The sequence below is a fragment of the Vulpes vulpes genome, chromosome 6 (assembly GCF_048418805.1).
Source record: "Vulpes vulpes isolate BD-2025 chromosome 6, VulVul3, whole genome shotgun sequence".
Taxonomy (NCBI): Eukaryota; Metazoa; Chordata; class Mammalia; order Carnivora; family Canidae; genus Vulpes; species Vulpes vulpes.
The window spans coordinates 109,444,671-109,465,489 of record NC_132785.1 but is presented as its reverse complement, the minus strand read 5'-3'; the positions used below and the strand labels follow the sequence as shown (position 1 = coordinate 109,465,489).

General features: G+C 44.5%; 1 protein-coding gene across 2 annotated transcripts in view; it reads right to left on the bottom strand.

The window, feature by feature from the left end:
* IFT43 (intraflagellar transport 43) overlaps positions 1-20,819 on the bottom strand; it is an 85,108-nt gene extending 64,289 nt beyond the window's left edge. The window contains exons 1-3 of one of the 2 annotated variants that reach the window (XM_072762078.1): positions 20,442-20,819; positions 17,640-17,892; positions 14,493-14,582 (exon numbers count right to left, since the gene is read on the bottom strand). In XM_072762078.1, coding sequence (XP_072618179.1) covers positions 14,493-14,582; positions 17,640-17,693 — 144 coding nt within the window. In that variant the 5' untranslated portion in view covers positions 17,694-17,892; positions 20,442-20,819. Of the gene's footprint in view, positions 1-14,492; positions 14,583-17,639; positions 19,978-20,441 lie in introns of those variants that run through there. The other variant, XM_026008658.2, reaches the window with a different exon arrangement.

Here is a 20,819-nt window from a genome sequence, read left to right as displayed (position 1 = left end):
AAAATAGAAAGGGAGAAATCCTGGGAAGAAAGGAGCCCTAGATCTGCATTTAAACTCCCCTAAAATCCTTTAGGCTATACCTGAGCTGCATCGAGAACCCCAGTGAAAAGCAACTGCTAAAGAGATAAAAAGAAAAAAAAAGTACAAAAAATTGCTGAGTAAAGATGAGACTGTGACTGCTACTCCCTGCAGGGGAAAGAAATAGAACTGAATTGCACCAGGTTGAAGGTACTTGGTATGTACCTTGAGTTTTCCATTGAAATCTCAAGTGAATAATACCTTCGGAGTAAAGACCGTGACCCAGGACTACAGGATTCGCTCTAGGACTAAGGCAACACCAAACTAGACCTGACCTATTAAAGCTTAAAAGCAAGTCTTCATATGTTCAAGGTGCTCTGCAAATAATGAAACTGCCTACACTAAAGCCTACACTAAAGATAATAAACATTCTTCAGAGGACGGTAACATGATCCAGAGTTCCCGCAATGTATTAGCCACAAGATCCTGTGTACAAACAAAAACAACTGGACATGTGAAGAAACATGAAAATGTGACCTAAAATCAAAAGAAAAACCAACAAAAACTGACCCCAAGATGACCTAGGTATTGGAATTAACATCTAAAGGTTTTAAAGCGCTATCATAACTATGTTCAAGGACTCTAAAGAAAAGATGATCAGAATGAGTGCACAAATGGGAGATCTAATAGAAGCAAACCATAAAAAAAAAAAGGAAAGAAAAACAAATGGAAATTTAGAACTTAAAAGTTCCATATCTGCGATAAAAAGTTTAGTTTGATGACAGCAGAAGAAATAATTACTGAACTTGAAGACAGAAACAGAAAATATCTAGTTTGAAGGAAAAAAAAAGATAAAAGGGAAAAAATTAACAATGCTCTAGGGACAAAAAATATAGGACAAACCAATGAGACAATATCAAGCAGTTTAACACATTTGTGATTGGAGTCCCAGGAACAAGGAGAGAGAAAATGGGGTAAAGATATATTTGAAGAAATGGCCTAAAGTTTCCCAAACTTGGTGAAAAATACTGACTTACTGATCTAAGAACCTCACTAAATTCCAAGCAAATCACAGCTAGCCACATCACAGGCAACCTGCTGAAAACCAAAGAAGATAAAAAGAAAATCTTTAAAGCAGCAAGAGAGAGGAAAAAAGATTTACACAAAGGAGAACAATCCTCAGAAAACAATCAAGGCCAGAGGACAAAGGAATGAGGACCTTTAAAGTGCTGAAAGGAAAAAAGTTCTCAATCCAGAACTCTATGTGGATGGAAATATCCTTCAGAAATGAGAGTGAAATAAAAAATATTTTCAGACCAAGGAAATAGGCAGTGGTTCTTAGCAAATTCATACTATAAGAAATGCTAAGGGAAGTTCTTCAAGCTAAAGACAAATGATGCCAGATGGAAACCTAGTTCTACCAGGAAGAAATGAAGAACACCAGAGAGTGGTAAACATGTGGATAGATATAAGATTATCTTTTCCTCTTAATGTGTCTAAATGACAACTATTTAAAATGAAGCAACAGGTGGTACTGTGCAGTTTCTGAAGTAAATAATTTTAAAGTATGTGACATCACCAGCACACAGGATAACAAGGGTCAATTGACTTATGCTGCTTGCAAGGTTCTCACATTTTATGCGAAGGGCTATAATAGTAACTCCATGTAGCCAGGGATGAGTTACAGATGTATATTCTATTCCCTGGAACAACCACTAAAATAAGGTGTAAAAAACTATACCTAAAAAGCCAATGGAGAGACTAAAATGGAATATAAAAGCAACTGGCTAAACAGGCTAACATAATTCTCTATTATACTGGGTAAAGGCATGTGACCAAAAATGTTTCAGTCCATTGTCAATGACATTCAACATCAGTCAGTACCCGTTTCCTGTAAAATACCATTATTAAAAAAATATTTTACTATCGTTCTGCTCCCTCTTGGTAATTATTGACATGCTATGTAATGAGAAGAAATCTAGCCTAACTAATGATTTCAATGAGGCCTTCTGATCACAATCTTCTGGTTCCTAACCCACTGGATATTCTTTATTCACAGCACACCATTTCCATCTCCTCACCTCTCCAAAATCTCAGCCTTCCCCCATGGAAGTCTTTTCTCTGGCAGTTCTTTCAAGTAGAGCCTATTCATTTTGTAAAACTCCACAAACCAGGACCCCGGGGGAGGCTCACTCCCCAAAGTTCCTCGAGACCATTAGTCTTCCAAATTTTTGTGGAACACTTCTCTTGAAACTCATATTGTTTGGCTGCATGGCCTCTCCTTCCTTCTTCATGTCCGTCACAACAACCGCACTGAGCAGACTGATAAAAAATTGGGGTGTTACTGATCCACAACTGCTCTAAGCAAAGTCAATGCTCTATCAACAGTTCATCCAATGCTCAGCCTGGGAATTCCCTGACTCCTTAAACACGAATGACCTTGCTACTTATTCCAATATGTCATAACTAGAGCTGCTCCATCCCTGAAATATCCAGTCCCCTCCTTCTTTCAGCTGGATCCTCCCTGGTTCAGCCTCACTTACCTCCAATCTGTACTCCATACCAGCATGGGCTCCTAGCAGTTTCAGAGTATTCTAGACAGGGAAGGGATGCTATCAGGAGGCATTTTCTTTTTTTTTTTTTTTTAATTTTAAAATTTTATTGAAAACTATTTAATGCCTTATATTTTTATAATTTAGAAAATCTTTTTTTACCTTTAGAAATTTAGATCTTTCATCTTTCTTCTTAATTTTATTTATTTTTTTAAATAAATTAATTTTTATTGGTGTTCAATTTACCAACATACAGAATAACACCCAGTGCTCATCCTGTCAAGTGTCCCCGTCAGTGCCCTGTGGGTGACGGGCAGGAGGCATTTTCTATGTAAGCGTTTCTTGTACACTGCCTAACAAGCTCTCCAAAGAAAGACATCTGAATCTCCATTGCTCTCGTAAATTAGCTATGATTTATGATTTCTTTTCTCCTTATAAATAAGTATGTACTTTCATAGCTCATTTGGAGCCCATAATTCTGACTTATTTTTCTTAAATAAGGCCTTCAAACTATGTAAGTCTCAGGGTCCCCAAAACCTGGATCCATTCATGACCAATGCTTGCCAAAGTGCTCCTTATAAATTGCAAATTAAAAAAATAATAATAGGGGTGCCTGGGGGGCTCAGTGGGTTAAGCATCCGACTCTTGATTTCAGCTCAGCTCATGATTTCAGGGTTGAGGCTGAGGCCTGTGTCGCGCTCCACACTGGGCATGGAGCCTGCTTGGGATATTCTCTCTCTCTCCTCTCTCTCTATGCCTCTGTCCCCTATCCCCTGCTTACACGTGCCCTCTCTCTACAATTAATTAATTAATTAATTAATAATAACAATAAAAAGCAAACTTGATCGTAGCTCTTCTGTTTAAAATCCTCATGCACTGGGACGCCTGGGTGGCTCAGCAGTTGAGTATCTGCCTGCCTTTGACTCAGTTCGTGATCCTGAGGTCCAGGGATGGAGTCCTGCATCTCCAGCTCCCTGCATGGAGCCTGCTTCTCCCTCTGCCTATGTCTCGGCCTCTCTGTCTCTGTGTCTCTCATGAATTAGTAAATAAATAAAATCTTTTAAAAAAAATTAAAAAAGAAATCCTCACGTATTTGCATCTGGAAATCATGAAAGGTCTGTGAGCTACCCACAGGAATGAGAAGTTTTTCCAGTATGTTCTTAGATGTTCCAGTCCTGATGACTCCCACATCAGTTATCACTAGGTTTCAACTTTTTCTCTTAAGCTCCAGACCACATTTTCAACTGTTTACTTGACAAGACCTCTTTGAAAATCCTGAGGGCAACTCAAATTCAACACGCCCTGAACTGAAACTACAATCCCTTCTTGCTTCCCCCATGACTGAGACTCTTACACCCTCAGTCTCAAAGTTATCAGTATCTATTCAGTCATGCTCACTACATGCAGGGTGAACTCCAGACTGTCCTTGCTCCTGCCTCCAACAACCAATCTGCTCCCACATCCTATCTGTCTTCTCTCAAAAATTTCTCTGGGCACTGACCTCTTCTTTTCACTCGCTTGGCCAGGTTTGAGTTAACTGTTTCCCAAAGTAAGGTACATAAGCCACCATAAGCAAGACAGATGGGACAAACACATACCTTTTCAAAACAGCCATGCATTTTCATGTGAAATCTCAGAGACCATCCTATTGCTAAATCCAACAGATTCTGCTCAGGCCTTCTTAGTGACATAAAATACTCCTGACCCCTCTCTCCTTACGTTGGTTCCCGGACCCCACAGGTGCCTGCGTTTCCCCTCCCCACTCTGGCAGGTCCTCCTCCTCAACTCCTTTTTGTGAGACATTCTTTGGCTGTGTGTTCCTTAAACATGGATGTTCCTTTGATTCTGTCCAAGGGCCTGTTCTCTTCTTATTCTATAAACTCTCCCTTAACAGAGCTGGGCTTCTATTTACCACCTCAATACTGACTCCCAAATCTCTACCTCCAGCTCAGAGCCCAGTCCAGAGCATGCACTCCAGCAAAGCTTCTTGGACGTCTCCAGCTCTCTCAAGTTAACCTGTCTCTACACTGAACGTAACATCCCCCCTCACCTGTCCGTCATTCACTGGACAAGTACCTTACTGAGGACCTACAAAGTGACAGGCTCAGGCGGAGCAGAACAGGCACTTCTAGAGCTTGCAATTAGTGAGGGACAAGGACATATATAATTATACAAAAATAATTACAAACTGCAGATGAAATGATAGAAAAAGTTTTAAAAAAAAAAGCTAGAGAGTATAATAAGGAGAGGTAATGAGAAGGGTAATATTCTTATTTAAAAAGGAGTGATACTGGAATGCCTGGGTGGCTCAACGGTTGGGCACCTGCCTTCAGCTCAGGTCGTGATCCCAGGACCCAGGATCAAGTCCCACATCGGGCTCCCTGCGAGGAGCCTGCTTCTCCCTCTGCCTATGTCTCTGCCTCTCTCTCTCTCTCAGTCTGTGTCTCTCATGAATAAATAAATAAATCTTAAAAAAAAAAAAAAAAGGAGTGATATTCATGCTGAACCAAGTAGAGAAGAGAAGTAGGGGTCAGCCCAGGCAAGACCAGGGATGAATATTCTAGGGATCCACTCCAGTCCTGTCCATTCTATTGAACTATAGTATTCTAGGGAACTAGAATAAGTAGGGAACTTCATAAGCAAAGTGAAACTCTATGAAGCTACAGTAGGGTGGCAGGTGTGAAATGAGGAGGGAGATGTAGGCAAGTACCAAATCATACAGGTTCAGGTAAGGATCAGGATTTTTTTTTTTTTTTTTTAGTGAGCTCTCCAATGTGGGGCTTGAACTCATGATCCCCAAGATTGAGAGTGGCATGTTTTACTGAGTGAGCCAGTCAGGCACCCTTAGGATTTTTTTTAATCCTAAATACAATGGGAATCTATTAAAGGGTTTTGAGTATGAAATGAATGATGCACATTTTATTCGACCACTCTAGCTGAGCTGTAGGATGGCAGAAACAAAACAGAAGAGTCCAGTCATAGGCAAACTGCTACAGTTCAGGTAAGTTATTAGTGGCTTAAACCAGTTTGCCAATTCTTGATACTTTTTTCCCTAATAGGATGGTATTTATAGCCATAGATTCTGAAAAATCTTTGCTCTGGGACTCTTGTCTGAATATGTCAATTCTCATTACAACAAAAGTATCATTATCATGAAAATTTTCACATACCAAAAAAAAAAAAAAAAAAAAAAAAGATCTCTGAACAAAAGCCAGTATTCTACTTATTCCAAACAGGAGTCATACCAAATTTTGACGTTACAACAGAATCTGAAGTCTCTTGAATTGGGTCATAAGTAGGTACGATCTGTGTTGTTAAATCACATGTATGTTCTTTTAATACCAATTAAGAATGCTGAGCTGCAGGCTTTCATCCTCCTGAGACAATGCAATAGCAATCTGTCATAGCCACCAATGTGGCTTGTATCACTGATCCATGTACATATATTTTTATTAAACATCTAGCATATATACTTATAATAGCAGAATTTGGAATACTTAGTCTCTTATTTTGTGAAATTAAAGGACATGTTCTAAATCCTATCAGATCACGACTAATTCAATGTTACTTCCTTTTTTAAAAAAAAAAAAAGAGAGAGATTTTATTTATTTATTCATGAGAGACAGAGAGAAAGAGGCAGAGACACAGGCAGAGGAGAAGCAGGCTCCATGCAGGGAGCCCAATGAGGGACTCGATCCCAGGACTCCAGGATCATGCCCTGGGCTGAAGGCAGGTGCTAAAGCCACCCAGGGATCCCCTCAATGTTACTTCCATAATGGGCAGATTTCTCTCCAGGGTTCCTAGGATCTATATATAGCTCATATAAAGAATATATATATGTATATATATTAAAAAATATATAGTGTGTATATATATATACACACACGTATATATTTGTATCTATATATGAGAACAACAATCTACATACAGAGAAATTCTCAGAGGAAACTAAGAATTTTCAAGATACAAATGAAGTGTGAACACTGTAAACTACTAGTCTACTGAGCATGTCCTTATAAAGAATAAGCCACCGGGCAGCCCCGGTGGCTCAGCAGTTTAGCACCACCTTCAGTCCAGGGCATGATCCTGGAGACCTGGGGTCCCATGTCCGGCTCCCTGCAAGGAGCCTGCTCCTCCCTCTGCCTGTGTCTCAGCCCCTCTCTCTCTCTCTTTCTCTCTCTCTGTGTGTCTCTCATGAATAAATAAATAAAATCTTAAAAAAAAAAAAAAAAGATAAGCCAGGAGAGCTACAAGTCAGCAATACTGTAGTTGGCACACCTTTGAATTTTTCTTGACCAGTAAACATAAACACATACAGTGGAGTGTAATGGCTGCACTGAAGATTCATCAATGAAAGGCTAGAAAACCACAGAAAGATCAGTCGAATATATATATTATCACAATATTACCAATTATTTTAGTGTCATGTAAAAAACATTGGCCTCATATTGTTCATTTGTCAAAAAATACAAGGGAGCTAGTTTTAGAATATTTGAAAACCGTTTCATTGCTTGCAAAAGTCATTTCCAACCATTGCTCCATCACTGGTAGGGTCAACTGCTCCTCTAAGAAACCTGGCAATGCCATACTTTCTCCCTTACCTCCATGACTTGGCATATGCTCATCCCTCCACTTGGGAGTATAATTTTCTCTGCCCCTTCCCTGGGCTCACATCTACTCATCCTTGAAGTCTCACCTCAAGCATGATTTTTTCCTCGACAATCTTTCTGGATGTCCCCCAGAATAAAAAAGGCTCAATGTAGGTATTCCTGTATTTTTCTGTGTTCACCCCGATCTGGCACTTACTTCTCTGCAGCCTCCAGATCAAAGTTCTGAGAGGAGAGGGAGAATGTCGGGTTTATTACTATATTGCCAGCTCCAAGCACAATGTCTGGCATGTAGAAAATTCTCAAGCCAGTTTCACAAGCGAATGAATGAAAAAATTAATAGATATTACCTTCTGCTCAAAGGTAACTGAAGTCACCAAGGTCACTCTTGCTCTCCTCATTTTCTACCCATATTTCCCCAGAATGACAGAATTATATAAACCAGCAATTAAAGATTATTCTTTGGAAAGACTGACAACCTCTACATAGAAGGTTGGGTTTTGGAAAGAAGAAAGAGACTAGCAGATAACTGGTCTGTTGCAGAGGGAGAAGTGTCACTAGGGGAAACAAATAAAATAGGTCTCAAGTGGCACAAAGAATTCTCACCAAAAGGGCTCCTTGTCCAAATGTTTCTGGTCCTAAGGGCCAGTTAGTTCTAAGATATATGAATACCTCCATTATCTTGAACAGAATTGCAATTGAAACTAACTGGATAATACCTTATCCATGACATGGATAAACAGTAATAACATATGCCAGGCACTATTGGAAGAGCTTTATACATTTTCTTATTTAATCTTCCAACAACACTAATAGATAGCTACTACTGTTATCTCCATGTGATCTGTTGAGCTGAGGAACCAGGCTTAGGATTGGTAAGGAACTTGCCCAGGGTATATACCTAATGTTTGGCAGAGGGGGGTATTAAAGACAAGATGATAATCCTGTCTACTTCTCAGGTTCTGCAGATCACAAGAACAATAGCTAATGTGGGGCACTGGGCTAAACTCTACAAATATTTCTCACCTAACCCTGTCCACGGGTGTCAAAGAGGACCTTCAAGTGCTGTTCAAGCACCACCTTTCAATCTGGGACCTGCTGAAGTTCAGCAAGGGTGACTCTCCCTGCCTTTACAGATAGCAAAATGAGTCATAAGCTGTCCAAGCGTGTCGTGCTAGGACAATGAAAGAGCCAGGCGCTAGAAGAGAATCTCAGGATGCTATTTCCAATGGCAGGCTCTACCCTCAGTTGACATTCCCTCCCACACAGTGGCGGCCCTAGGGATAGTGAGTGATGTGCATCGCCCACCCTAAGAGAGAGTTCAAAACTGAAGCATGCAAAGCACGACATAAATATGAAGTGTGGAAAACACATTCCTCACAAACAGTTCTACATCAAATTCCCTGCATCCCTACTCAACGACGTTATCAGAAGCATCATTCAACCCAGCCCATTGGAGTGCGCCTACGAAAAAGGCTGAAAAATGTGACCAATCAGGAAAGTTATTTTTGTGAGAAAGAAGAAAAATGTCACCAAAAAGGGTCAGCAGATAACCCTATGGGGCTGAAAATAGCTGCCTGGTTGGCAGAGTAGTCAGGGAACAGGCGGAGGGCGAGAGACGTCATGCAAAGTGCCGAGGGAGCTCCAGCTGAGTGAAGCTGCTGAGGGATGAGGAAATTGGCCTAATTTGGGAACATGAGCCCAACAGCATTGCTCAGATTCCTGCGAGAGAATCTGGCTAACTTTCAGTTCTGCGTCCTAGGAGGAACACTGAAGGGATTGGGGGGGGGGGAGGGGTTGGAGAGAAAGGGAACAGCTGTGACTCAAATATTTCTCCAGACAAGTCGACGAACAAGGGTCATCAAGTGAGAACCTACTCCTGCTCCAGAAGGATTCCAAAGGAGTAACCCAAAAGCCTGTCTGTTCTTCTCCAAAAGCCTTTCTCCGCTGGGAGATGTGTGTGTCTACCAACCTAGCAGGAGTCACAGAGACTAGATTAGAGTCAGAAATGAGCTCAGTGACACTGGACCAGTCATCCAACCCCTCAAAATCTCAGTGTCTTCATAGCTGAAATAAGGTAAGAGGAGTACCCATGTCCAGAGCTACCATGAGGCTTACCCAGGACACTGCATGCAGTTAACAGATGGATAGCAATCAGGCCAACATAAGCCAAAATTATTAAAAAGACAGTCTCCAAACTAAAAGTTAAGCCATGAAGAGGAGGAGAAGTGCTTATCCCAAAGATAGGCCAGACCTAAACAAGTTTTGTCCGAGATTACTTTTCGCCAATCCCATTATATGGTAGTGTAACTTTTATGGTCTTTTCCTGAAGGAGCTGTGTAAGAGCAGAATCATTTGAATCAACAGAAGGTGAAAAATCAAGCAGAGAAATTCAGTTTGATTCTCAGAGCTGCCCAGACCAGAGAAAGTTCTACATTGCAGACATGTAGATACCCATCATGGAACTACTTCTCGATAAAATTCTCAGTAACCCACAATACCAACCTAAACTGCCAGCTGAACTCTGCATCCAGTAATCTGAGCCTGATTTGTGACAGGCGGCCCCCAAACCCCAAAAAGCAGAAGACTGCAGTCATAAACTTTCTTAATGCTTGTCCTTTCTTGAGATTCCTGTGAGCCGGAGACTGTGCTATGACACTTTACGTGCATTACCTAACTTCCTTAGGACAACCCGAAAGAAGCAGGTACAACTCTAATCAACTCTGAGCTAGTGAAACTACATGGAGAGCTCATCTCTCAGGTTACTCAGTAGATAGTTGGAGCTAGTAGATAGTTGGATAGTACTAGATAGTTGGAGCTCTTCCAAATTATTTGAAATTTACAGGATGACCAGGCAAATAAAGAGACATTCCCTCTCCTCTTAGAGAAGGAGGAAACATTTAACCACTTGGGAAGTGAGCCAAAGGTCAAGGCAAAGAGCCCCAAGAGGTTACAGAGAAAAGGGGCAGAAGGAAAAGATCCAGAAGAGTTGGCAAAGGCAACTCAGTCCGGTATCCTGGAATTTCAAGGTATATAATTTTTCACTGATCTCTCTGCACAACTTTAAATGAGAACTCTGGAGAAGAATGTGGATTTTTTGTTGTTACTACTAAAAATAATTCTTCCCTGTCATACCTAAATCTATGATAAAAACCTTTATATGAATTCTATTTTTATTTTTTAATTTTTTAAAAGTAATTCTCTTTTTAAGATTTTATTTATTTATGATAGACATAGAGAGAGAGAGAGAGGCAGAGACACAGGCAGAGGGAGAGGCAGGCTCCATGCAGGGAGCCTGACGTGGAACTCGATCCCTGGACTCCAGGATCGCGCCCTGGGCCAAAGGCAGGCGCTAAACCGCTGAGCCACCCAGGGATCCCCTGAATTCTATTTTTAAAAAAATTATGGCACGTTGGTTGCAAGTTGCCTACTACTTGACAGCCTTTCTCCCTGACCCAAAACCCCAATGTTATGGCTGTGGCAACACACCTTGTTGAAAGGTCCCTCAAACCTTAAGGCGGTTTTAAGAGCCAGTTCTGACCAACAAAATGTAACTAGAAGTCTCCGTGGTGAGGTCTCTGGCTACTGTTTTCCTCATAAGAAGGAACAAACGTAGTGGACATGCACTTTGAACTCTTCAACTATTGCCCCTCTTCCTGCCTAGAATGCAGATCTGATCTCTGGGGAACAACCAGCCATCTTGCAGCCATGGGAGCAAGTCACAGGCTCCAGACGGTGAAGCAGGAGGCGAGAAGGGGCCAGGGTAATGCAGGATGTTGCCCAGTGACTACACCTGCCCTGCTCTGCCCTCCACTGGACTTCTTGCTATTAGAAAAATCATGCCCAGGGCACCTGGGGGGCTCAGTCCGTTGGGCGTCTGACTCTTGGTTTGGCCTCAATCTCAGGGTTGTGAGATTGAGCCCCATGATGGGCTCAGCAAAGAGTCTGCTTGAGACCCTCTCTCTCTCTCCTTCTGCGCCTACCCTGCCTGTCCTCGCTCACATGAGCTCTCTTTCTAAAAAATAAATCCTAAAAAATAATAATAATAATAAAGTTGGGGGAATGAAAGAGGTTGAATAACCTCTTAAGTCCTAGGGTTCATGTGTGGCCAAGCCAGGATTTCAATCCAGGCGTGGATGACCCCAAGGCCTGTGCTCTTATCCACTCTTCATAAGGAATGCTCACTGCACCCAGAAAAACATAAAAACTGCCTTGGATCACTACTAGTCTACCTATGGAACATGAGTCAGATCCTCCGAAGAGACTTCCAAGTCAGTTTGACAAGAGATCAGGCTCCCGTCCTCCTATGTGACTGCCCTTTAATAAAAATGGCAAAGCACTGTCCAATCATCACCTATTCACTAGTTTACTGAACAAACACACGTGTGTGCAGTGCTTTTCAGTTTACTGAAGCACTGTCAAAGGCACCTCTCTCTGAATCCCCACATCAACCTGGTGGTGTTGTTACCATCCCTTGACAGACAGTGAAATAGGGGATTAGAGAGATTAGTAGACTTGTTCAAGATCCAGGCAATTAGCAGAGCCAGGTCTCAAGCAAGCCCCGGTTTTCTGGTGCCAAGCCCTGTGTTCTCTCTACTCCAGCAGACTGCCTCTCTGCTTCCTCCACCAGAACGCCCAACCACACCACCTTGCCTCAAAACAAACATTCCTACTTAATTCTACAGATATTCTACTGTATGTCTGACAGCCCCCAGGTACTATGTTTACATTTTCATGGGTGGCTTCACCCTAGAATATAGTTAGCAAGAGGACAAATATAAATACATCAGGTCATACACTCAGAATTGGAATGTAAATGGGCACACACAAAAGTCTCGGGATCTAATTTTAGAAAGAAACAGCCGAAAAGTCCCACACAGTGCAGTGAGCATCTGGCCCCGGGGGAGGTTGCCCACACCACTTTAAACCTCAATCAACCCAGGGAAAGAAGGAATCTTGAAATTCTGACTGGCATATCACTGTCAGAGGCACCAACTGGGTGAAGAACAGAATGACTTTTCAGCATGTTCTCCCAGGAAAATGATAAAGCCCAGAGGTAAATGTCGGGCATTCCAGAAAGGCTGAAATCCTTAAAAGTTCATCGCAGTCTATGACTCGGAAGTTAGCTGCTCACAGTACTGACTCTCTCCTGGGAGCCAAAGGGAAGGTGATGGGTAGGTGAACAATGCCTAGAAGCTGACCCAACCTAGAAGCTGATTTGGTGTGGGGGTTTCACAGGGCCTCAGGACCATCACATCATTCCAGGATATCCCAGCCCACCACAAGGCCATCACCTAACCCCTACAGGTGGCTGGAACCTCCTTTACAATTATAAGATGTGTGAGTAGTGTTTCTGGCTGCCAGTGACCACAGGAATCTAAGTTCCATTATGACAGGAGATTTTTGCTTCTTTTGTTCACTGAAATATGCCAACTCTCTGCAATGGTGCCCGGCACATAGTAACCTTCAATAACCACTTGTTGAACGAATGACTGAAAGATTTGCTATTGGGATGGATCTTCCTATGTCTGCAGTCTAAAGTGGCCAAGAGGAGACTTCCATTAACCTAGTTTGCTCTCAGAAGACATACACTACTGCAGTTCAAGCTCCCTGAGGCCCAGGGTTGGGTAGGATATGTGTTCTTTCACCATCTTCTTACATTATACCACCGTCCCCCTTAACTGGGCCTCCAGTGCACCACTACCTACCCATCCCCCATCCTGCAACACTCTTCCCCAGCCTGTGATGGCCCTCATTGCACATCGTGTACTTCACCCCTGACCCCGTGCTGTCAGCTGCATGCCTGTGCTAGGTACTGTGAGTGACAGGCTGCCTCCCAAAACTCACCTCTTACAAGGGAGTCAGTCATGGAAACAATTAGAGTACAATGTAATAAGCACTATAATATATGGGCAGTGGCCAAAGTCATACATGGACAACCCTCAGGCCTAATCCAGCTCTTCTGGATGATTTGATTGTTATACTTAGTTGCTAACCTGTAAAAATGTGTTGCTTTCTCATAAAATTTTAGATTGCCAGCATCTCTCAGAAAATCAGAGGATCTGGCAATACTGGGCCTATATTCCCCACAGCATCAGTCAGCTTTAGCTAGATAGTGGTTACCTCTTTACAGGGGACATGTGACCTCTGGTTCCTTCAGTCCAACTCCCAGACTCTCCCTCTGTCTCCAGGCAATGAGGCCAAGGGTCAGCCACCAGCTCCTCTGTGCTGGCATGACTATTATCTGAAAGTAATGATTCCCTGCACCCACATTTCTACAGTAAGTGAGAAAGTAAAAGATAAATTTAAAAACCATGTGGAATGCTTACAGAAATGCTGGAGTACTTACTTTCTACACAAAAGAAAGTGAAGAATATTCCTACCTATGCGATACATAAGTAAGTGTCCCTATGTATTGTCCCCAGCATGCTTTGCTTATGCACCTGCCTAGCTCCTTAGGCTTCTCAGTGTAGATCCCCTCATCTATTTTACACCTACCATGGCCAATGAACTAGGTAACTGAGAAGCCGTGTCCTGCTGTGTGGGAACTCACTGTCTAGTGGGGCCGACAGATACATAAAAAAAAAAATTAGTGTGCAATGTGAGAACATATAGATGTCCTGTAAGACACGCTATGAGCACCAAGGAGAAGGGTCCCTAAGGTAGCCCAGGGAAGTCAGGAAGAGCTGACAGACGAATTATCCTAAAACTGACTCTTGAAAAGAGTAAAATTTGTTCAAATGGACAGGAAGGTGCAAAGGGGCTGTGAGTAAACTGCCAAAAATAGTGCCCTGGCATTTAAAGCGTTGCTCATCAGGATTACCCACCCTCCACGGAGCAACTGGATAAATTCCCACAATTCCAGGCCACTCAGAAAAGTTTCCAGGAAAGCGAGGCCAGGACTAATCCCCTTCCTGCCTGAAAACTGTAGCAAGTGCAGGTCACCACTGAGAGCAAACGTCCAGCTGTGTAATCCAACCTTACGTCACCAGCATGCCTCACTGGCATCTATTCGGCAGAAATAAAAACCTGGATTTCCACTGGATTTTCAAACTTCCCAGTCCCCTGCTTCAGCGAACTTAAGAATGTTCTTCACTGAGAACATAAAGCAATGCACAGAAACTATTCTGGCATCAAAGGAAAAACGTTCCTCTTTCATTTCTTGCTAATAGGACAAACGCCAAGAAAGGGAATTCCCAAATCAAGATAGGAGGAAGGGCTGCCATTATAGAGAAGAAATATGGAATATCAAATCCTTGCTCATTAAGTAATTACTAACTCTTGGAAAACTTTTTTTTTTTTTTTAAATACTCACCTCTCCAGTCAGAATTGAAGAGTTCTTGCCACTGAGGTGATTCTCAACTTGAGCTGATTCCTGTTGAGCTCGGCGACCCATCCTGGGCCCCTGTAAGGACAGATGAGGAGCACTGCTGACCTAAACATCTTTGAGCCACTATGAGGATGGGAATTCTGGGAAGGTAAGCAAGGACAGGATTTATGATGACATGGAGGAGGATGGGATTTGAGTAAGTTGAATCTATTTTTCAAAAATGCTCCACACACTTAATACAAAGCACCTGACACCATTTCTATTTGCTAGGAAAACATAAAATTCCTGGATTAAGGATCACACGTTTCTCTTTTAACTGCCATAGATCTTTCCTACCCAAAGAAATGCACACAGACATTCCTTTAGAATGAACAGAGACCTCATGCCAAAGCTCAGGGAACGTGGTAAAGGCTCTCATGTTCCTATGCAGGATTCTAGAAAGGCCTCATTTCAAAGCTGCAGCTTGGCATGAAATTGTTATTAAAAAGGCTTTTTCAGGGAAAGAATTCCTAAAATGCATGGCAACTAGTACTAGAGAAATATAGACAGCATTTGCTTTGACGTATATACTAACTGCACGTGTGCATCTAAATAGCAAAGGAAATCTTTTACAAGAATTTTGAGACATCAGCTTCCGAAATCAGAACACTTTAAATTCTGAGTCATCAAACGAACCATCTGCAGGTGTTTCCCAAAGCCTTCCTGGGGTAGAGGCTCTGTGTCTCAAATGCTTCCCAGCACAGAAACAAAACTTTATTTAGGCAGACTAGTGGATGCTGAAATATTTCTATTTTCATATGTTGGCTTTTCTAAAACCAGCAGTAATATAAGCCCTTTTAGATCTCATTGGATGTGGCTTCCCTGGATTCTCACAGGGACTAGGACTGAGGCCATTTCACAAATCTGGAAAGCAGGGCCCAAGAAGGCAGGTAAGTGGCAGACGTAAATTGAAGAGCAAAATCTTCTGCCTTCAGATCCTCAGTTCTTTCCACTATCTCAGGCTGGAGTTTCAGTTTTCAGATGTTCTAAGAACCGCCTGCACCAACACACTGAGAGGGGTTACACGTGGGTTGCCTAAAAACCCCTATGTACTGCTTACTTTTCCAATTCTTATCAATAATTTAGGTTCCAGGGATGACGGAAACCATCTTTCTGAGCAGCCACCCATTTTCTTCCCAAGGCAGATAATTCCGCCCGTTTGGCTATCACTCTTTCCCCTTTATCCGAACATTTATTATCAGAACATGGCATACTACGTGTAGTTGTGCCAAAACAAAAATCCGATGATCTTGTCTCTAAATGCAGTTTACAGATGGTTTCTCTAATAACTGTTAAGCATTTTAAGGTTTTAAGCTTTTTGAAGATCCTGCCTAAATCCACAGGAATGACCTGTAGCAAAACTACTTTACTATATTTAAATGTACATCTATTGTAAATGTAGAGTCTGTTGATTGTCCATCTTCCCCCGCTGGATTGTAAGCCCTCCGAGGACAAGGACTTTGCTGCTTGTTGTTGCTGTTTAAGACTTTATTTTTTCTAAATAATTTCTATACCCAACGTGAGGCCTGAGATCAAGGGTCGCATGCTCCAGACTGAGACAGCCAGGGACCCCTGTGGGGTTTTTTTGTTTGTTTGTTTTCACTGCTATAGCTCCAGCACCTAACACGGTGCCTGATACACAGTGAGAACTCAGTATTTGTTGAAAGCATGAACGCATAACTACATTCTCAGAGACTAAAACAAGTTCACATATCAGAAAGACCCAGTAACCTGATACTCCATTTGGTCAGTCAAGCAACCTGCTTTACCCTAGAACACTATATTCTTGCCTCCAGGATCTTGGAGGACCGCTGATGTTACCAGGGGCACTTAGAGTCTCCGTAGCAGAAAGTAAAAACCTGCTGCGTGCCCCAATCTTCCAGGGACTGTGATCTTGACAAAATTTTAAAGGTAAGAAAGGCTTGATGCTGGGGATCCCCGTGTGGCTCAGCAGTTTAGAGCCTGCCTTTGGCCTGGGGCGTGATCCTGGAGTCCCAGGATCGAATCCCACATTGGGCTCCCTCCATGGAGCCTGCTCCTCCCTCTGCCTCTGTGTGTGTGTGTGTGTGTGTGTGTGTGTGTCTCATTGATAAATAAATAAAATCCAAAGAAAGAAAGAAAGAGAAAGAAAGAAAGAAAAAAAAGAAAGAAAGAGGCTTGATGGGATGGTAATGGAGCTCAACAACATTAAGCCTGGGTCTTGAAGCTAGATCAATGATCTACTGACAATGTACATAAGTGGGCAAATCACAGCCTCGGAAGCCACAGCAGCTAACTTCTAAGAACCTAGCACGTGCCAGGCACTGTATTAAATGCCTCCCATACACTACTCCATTTCACCTTCACCTTTCACCTTCACCTTCTACTTTGAAGTAGATAACATCTCCATTCTAGAGATAAGGAAACCGAGGTTGGGGAGGGTTCGTTTAATATTTGAAACTTGAGTACAGTTGACACACGATGTTAACTTTTTTTTTTTGTAACCCCAGTAAGCAGCTTCACACTCCATTTGACCTCCAGGCCCCCCAGCACCTGGCCACTCCTCCACGTTATAAACCCTAAATCATAAACCTAAGGTCACGTCCCCCCACCCCCACCCCGTGGGAACTGCGGGCAAGAAGAGGCCCTGCCAGCCGGCCCGCCAGCCTGCCTTCCCGGCGTAAAACGCTGCGGTTCTGACATGAACTTCCGGCCCGAGAAATGTGAGGGGGAAGCCTTAGGGTGGGTGCAAGCGCGACCCTGGCCAGGGCGCCCCCGGGCAGCCCCCCATACGCTCCTTCTAGGTGTGCTAGCACTGGGGGCTCTAAGAGCGGGGCCTGGCTGGAGGCTCAGAGGCCGGCAGGGGCAGGTCCTGTCTTCCTGCTTTTAGAGAAGTTCAGGGAGAGCAAACCCCAGGCCCGCGGCGGCGGAGCCCACCGCGCCCCGGGGGCGGGGCAGCTGCCGCCGCCTCTTCCCGGGCCTCACCCCGCGCCCGCCCGCCCGCTGCGGCCACTGGGGACACGCCAGGCCGGGGCGCCCCCGGGAAGCCGGGCGGCCAGCTCGCTCCTCCCCACCCGCCAAATCCCAGCCCCCGGCCCCCAAGGCGGTCCTCACGGAGGTGGTCGAGCCGCGACGCCGCTCCCCGCCGAGGTCCAGCAGGTCCTCCATCTCCGCGGCCGCCTGACGTCATTTCCTGGAAACCCGGCGGCCCGGTCGCGTCCCTGGCGACGGCTCCGCCCCCTTTATCTCCATATTTAAAGGATCCGCGACATTATTCCTGGATTCTGTGCAGCCACCTTTGAATTTAAACCCAAAACTTTCCTAAACTGCCTTGTCTGACTTCTGTTAAATTCCGCTAAGGCCGCTCCTAGGGGACAGTGAAAAAAAAATATATTAGCCTTTAGGAACTGTCTGCATTTGTAGCTCTTTCTAAATACGTGTTAATTAAGAACAAAGCACTACCAGTAACAGTAGTGATTAAATCGATCCCTTCTATTTATATAGCCTTTCGCTATGAATAAAGGACTTTCAGACTTATTAGCTCACGGGAAGGGTATAATAACCTTATGTGAAAAACAAGGTGAGTCTCTTATCTCCATCAGACAGAGAAGAAAACAGGCTCACAGGAGGGAGGAGTGGTCAGGGGCAAATAAATAGTTTCCTAACGGAACATGCAAAATACATCATCTCTGCCTTCAAGAAGTTTACAGAGAGGCTGAACCAAGACGTCAAATACCAAAGTGATAACATTCAAAAGTCAAGTAATCCAGGGATCCCTGGATGGCTCAGCGGTTCAACGCCTGCCTTTGGCTCAGGGTGTGACCCTGCAGACCAGGGATCAAGGCCCACGTCGGGCTCCCGGCAGGCATGGAGCCTGCTTCTCCCTCTGCCTGTGTCTCTGCCTCTCTCTCTCTCTCTCTCTATCATAAATAAATAAAATCTTTAAAGAAAAAGTCAAGTAATCCCTCCAACAACTCCACAAAGTGAGCATCAGTGATACCTCTTATCCAGCAATTGAGGACTGTAAGGTGCAAAGAGGTGGCTTGAGGGAAATCACCTGAGTGCCAAACAGCAGAGCTTGATGCCTTTTTGATATCAGATCTTATAAGAGTATTTTTCTCCCACACATATTACTGGGTGCCTTCCATACTCCTAGGCCAGCAGAGGAAGGTGTCCTTCAAATTGCCAACCTAATGGGGCAAGCGAGTTGAGTCTTCACTGACTCTCCATGTAAGATCCCTAAGTCACACCAATGGCCAGGTCCCTGGTACTGGTCAGCTAGGGCCCCCAGAAGATGATCTCATGGGCCTGAAAGTGAGCAATATCCCCAATATCATGCTGTGGGTGAGGCCTAGATAACCACTGCTAAAAAGCAAGGACTTGAAAGTGGGAGTAGCAGCCCCTAAGGCTGGATTACAAGCTTCTTAAATAACCCTTAAATTACTCAATTTAATTGGTCATCTACACGTTTACTGGGTAGGGTTGTGTGCTAGCCTTGCAACAGCAATAGCACTGCTTGCATGTCCCAAGAGTTGAGGTCTCTTCCTGGCGCTGCTGATAACTACCTGTGTGGCCAGGCAAAGCCCTCTCTGGACCTCAGTCTCCTCCCTGGTAATTGCTCTTAGGGATTTCCCCTAGGATCGGATTCTCACTGAGAATACCCGGTTAGATTTTAATCTGAAGAAATGTTCACTGCCAAAACCCAAGGTAAATGAAATACTGGCTCCAATGAATCCTTAGTTTTCTTCTTCCTTGGCACCAGATGAAGAAGAAGGGATTAATCTTTGGATTTTTCCATCTTGTGTGAGCTCATAGCTACACTACTACCACCTTACTGGCAGTTTTCAGACCTTAACTCCCACTTCTTCCCGGACTTCCGGAAAACAAAAGGTGCATGGTACTCACTGAACAGAAAGAAACCCTAGAGCGGTGGCTTCCAGACCTTGCTGAACACCTGAATCACCTGTGAGGTTTGTTAAAAAATACATGTGCCAGGGCCCCATCCCTGGAAACTGATTCGGTAGAGGTGGAGTCCCGGAAGGATACAACTTCAATAATTTTCCTCCTGTCTTGCAAGTGTTTGCTTAAAGGCCTCAGTAAAGTCTTCTCTGACACCCTATTTTAAGTTTCAACAGTCCCAACTGGGGCACTCCCTATTCTACTTCCCTGCTTTATATTCCACGGTGCACTTACCTTTTATCACAATACTTAATTATTTGGTTTATTGCCGTTTCCCTACCCCTTCTCCCCCCTGGCCACATAAACTCCCTTAAGGGCAAGGATTTTGTTTTATTCACTGCTGCATCCCCAGAGCCCAGAACGGTGCCTGGCACACAGTGAAGGTCAAAATAGTTCTTTCTCAAAAGGTGGCTGAATTTCAGAGACAGTATGGCGTAGGAAAATGTTTAGTCTCTGGCAATAGATTTCCTAGGTCCAACTCTGTGCTGACACCTACCAGCTCTAGAGTCTAGCTAGGTAGGTAAGCCCCTTTTAAGGCTTTCTGCCCTAGATGTCCTCACCTTATTCAAATGACAACAAGAGCCTGAGTTGAGTATCACCTCCACCACCCATCAGCAGGGCGGCCTTTAGAAAGAAAAAGAAAATCGCTCTGTGCTTTAGTTTCCTCAATGCAAACTGATCAACCCGTGTCCTGGGGGCTCAGCGAGCATCCCAGCGGCCTAGGAGCCGGGAGCATTAGCAGAGCTCACAGGAAGGGTCCAGGAAGGCTGGGTGAGTGGGGTGGGGTGGCGGGGAGCAGCACTGAGCCCCAGGAAAGCGATCAATCCAGAGGCAAGTCCTGTGTTGCCGGGGGAAGCAACGTGCCTTGCCCTCTCTGAGCTTCTCGTGGGAAAAGCCCTAGCAGCTGAGGCGGAGGAGAGGAAGGAGAGCGAGCGCAGAGAGAAGACTTCCCCTCACCCATCTGGGAAATGGGCTGGGGCCAACTGCTGACTGCGCGCTCGCTGGCGCAGCTCCCCGCGGAGCCCGCGGCGGGGAGGGAGGCTGCGAACATCTGGAGGACATTTCTGGGAGAGCGGCTGCCGAGCGGGGCCCCGGGAAGAGAGAGGTGCACTTGTGCGCACGCCGGGCCGAGAGGAGGCCGCCCCCCGCCCCCCGCGCCCCGCGCCCGCGCCCCGCGCCCCGCGCCCCGGGCTCGGGGCTCGATCCCGCAGCCCCCAGCCCCCAGCCCACCCTCCCGGGCGTCCCGGCCCCGGCCCGCCGCGCTCCTTCACTGGCGCCCTCGCCTCGCCAGGGGGCACCCTCGATCTGCCGGAAAACACCACCATTTTCAATGGC